Consider the following 1,871-nt stretch of genomic DNA (forward strand, 5'->3'; position numbering starts at 1 on the left):
TTACAAAAACATAAAACCTACTCTTCTCTCTTAGAAGCTCTTTCATCAGTCTCTTCCTCTGTCCTCCGTCTCCTCTCTTTCATTCCTTTCTCCTCTCCATTCGATATACCCCTCTCCCCCTTGGGACAACAGGCGAACATCATCCCTCCTCCTTTATCTTTTACTGTTGCACCTTTCAAATCATATCCCCCTTTTTTTTTTTTTTTTTATCCAAATACCGAGCACAAGGTAATATTCCCTTCCTTCCTTCCTTCCTTCCTTCGATTCCTCTTTTCTTCATCTGCTCAGGCTTGCACAACCGTCCGATTCTCCAGCGCAAAATACCCTTTTTCATTCTTCATCCCTTTACTTTCATGCTCTCCAAATCCTTATGCAGCATCGTATAACGTGGTGTATACAACCACATTTGATATGCACATCATCTGTTGCATCGGTCCTAACTTGCCAAACCACACCACCCAACATCTTCATAAAAATGCCTTCATCCCCCCCCCCCTCCCCTTTTTCTCTCTTTCCAATCTAACTAACATCTAAATTGTCTTTGTGTTTACGTTTGTGTCCAATAGAAGGCTGTTCTTCCCCTGCATAACTCCCTACTCCTCCATTCCTCGTTTGAAACTACACGAACCATTTTCATTTCGTTCCTTTTTTCACCCCTCTGTTTATCTATCCTATCCCTATTCCCTATCCTTTCCTTTTCCCTCTTTTTTATTTACTTTTTTTCGCCCCTTGTGGCTTTAGTTTTTCAAAATTAATCCCTTGAACCCCCTGCCCAAGATGGATATTCTCGAACTGATCCATGCTGCCGAGGGCCACCATCATGATTCGAGACCCTTCATCTGTGAATGGATGCATTGCGGCAAAGCATTTTCTCGTCGCTCAGACTTGGCACGTCATGGACGCATTCACACTAACGAACGGTAAGTTATTAGTTTTCAAACCAAACTTATTTTTCGAGGAAAAAATATGCATGACCATGTTGGAAAGAGAAGAGAAAAAAAAAAAGCGCGGCGATTTTTTTTTGTCATCCTATGCTGACCATGTGGCCCAACAAACTAAAAAAGAAAATTGTGGTTGCAGTTGCACAAATGTTTTTTTTTTTTTTTTTTTTTTTTTTATTCAAATGCATACATGTACAATGTTATTCTAATCTGTTTGTGTATCGACCAACTTATTTCCATAGACCCTTCGTCTGCCTTGAGCCTGGTTGCACAAAATCGTTTATCCAGCGCTCTGCTCTGACTGTGCATCAGCGCACACATACTGGCGAGAGACCCCACATCTGTGAATATCCAGAGTGCCAAAAGAGATTCAGCGACAGCAGTTCCTTGGCACGCCATCGTCGTATCCATACAGGAAAGCGACCCTACAAGTGTGTTATCGATGGTTGTGGCAAGAGGTAAGCATACATAAAATTTAATTTTGATCTATTTAATATTACATTACTCTCAATACAATAATATATATCCTTACTAAATCTTCCTTTTTGTTTAATTTGCTTACTTCACTCAGCTTCTGCCGAAAGACTACACTTACAAAACACCATCGCAAGGAGCATGTCATCATGCGTCGTCCCACTGTCTGGCGCACTGTGACTGGTGAGGTCGTCCCCATGTATCATCCCGAGATTGACTACCATCCTCAGACACATGCAAACTCTCATGCTCACGCCCAAGCCCAAGCCCAAGCCCAAGCCCAAGCCCAAGCCCACGCTCATGCTCATGCTCAGGCTCATGCCCATGCTCATGCTGCTCAAATCCATCATCAACCTCTTCAGATCCAGCTGCCACCTTCATACGGTGCTACTCATCCAGGTGTGATCACACCTCTTCAGACCCCAACTCATGAGCCCCTGTCACCTGTCTCGGCAT

At 43.3% G+C, this 1,871-nt stretch overlaps 1 protein-coding gene across 1 annotated transcript; it reads left to right on the forward strand.

The window, feature by feature from the left end:
- Positions 1–777: 777 nt before the first annotated feature.
- Positions 778–1,403, forward strand: BCR41DRAFT_377623 (hypothetical protein; the record flags this gene model as incomplete). The annotated part of the gene is made up of 2 exons (XM_022027114.1): positions 778–920; positions 1,184–1,403. The coding sequence occupies 2 exons, from the start codon at positions 778–780 to the stop codon at positions 1,401–1,403; spliced, it is 363 nt and encodes a 120-aa protein (XP_021881954.1).
- Between the last annotated feature and the right edge of the window lie 468 nt (positions 1,404–1,871).

Source organism: Lobosporangium transversale, assembly GCF_002105155.1.
Source record: "Lobosporangium transversale strain NRRL 3116 chromosome Unknown BCR41scaffold_16, whole genome shotgun sequence".
Lineage (NCBI taxonomy): Eukaryota > Fungi > Mortierellomycota > Mortierellomycetes > Mortierellales > Mortierellaceae > Lobosporangium > Lobosporangium transversale.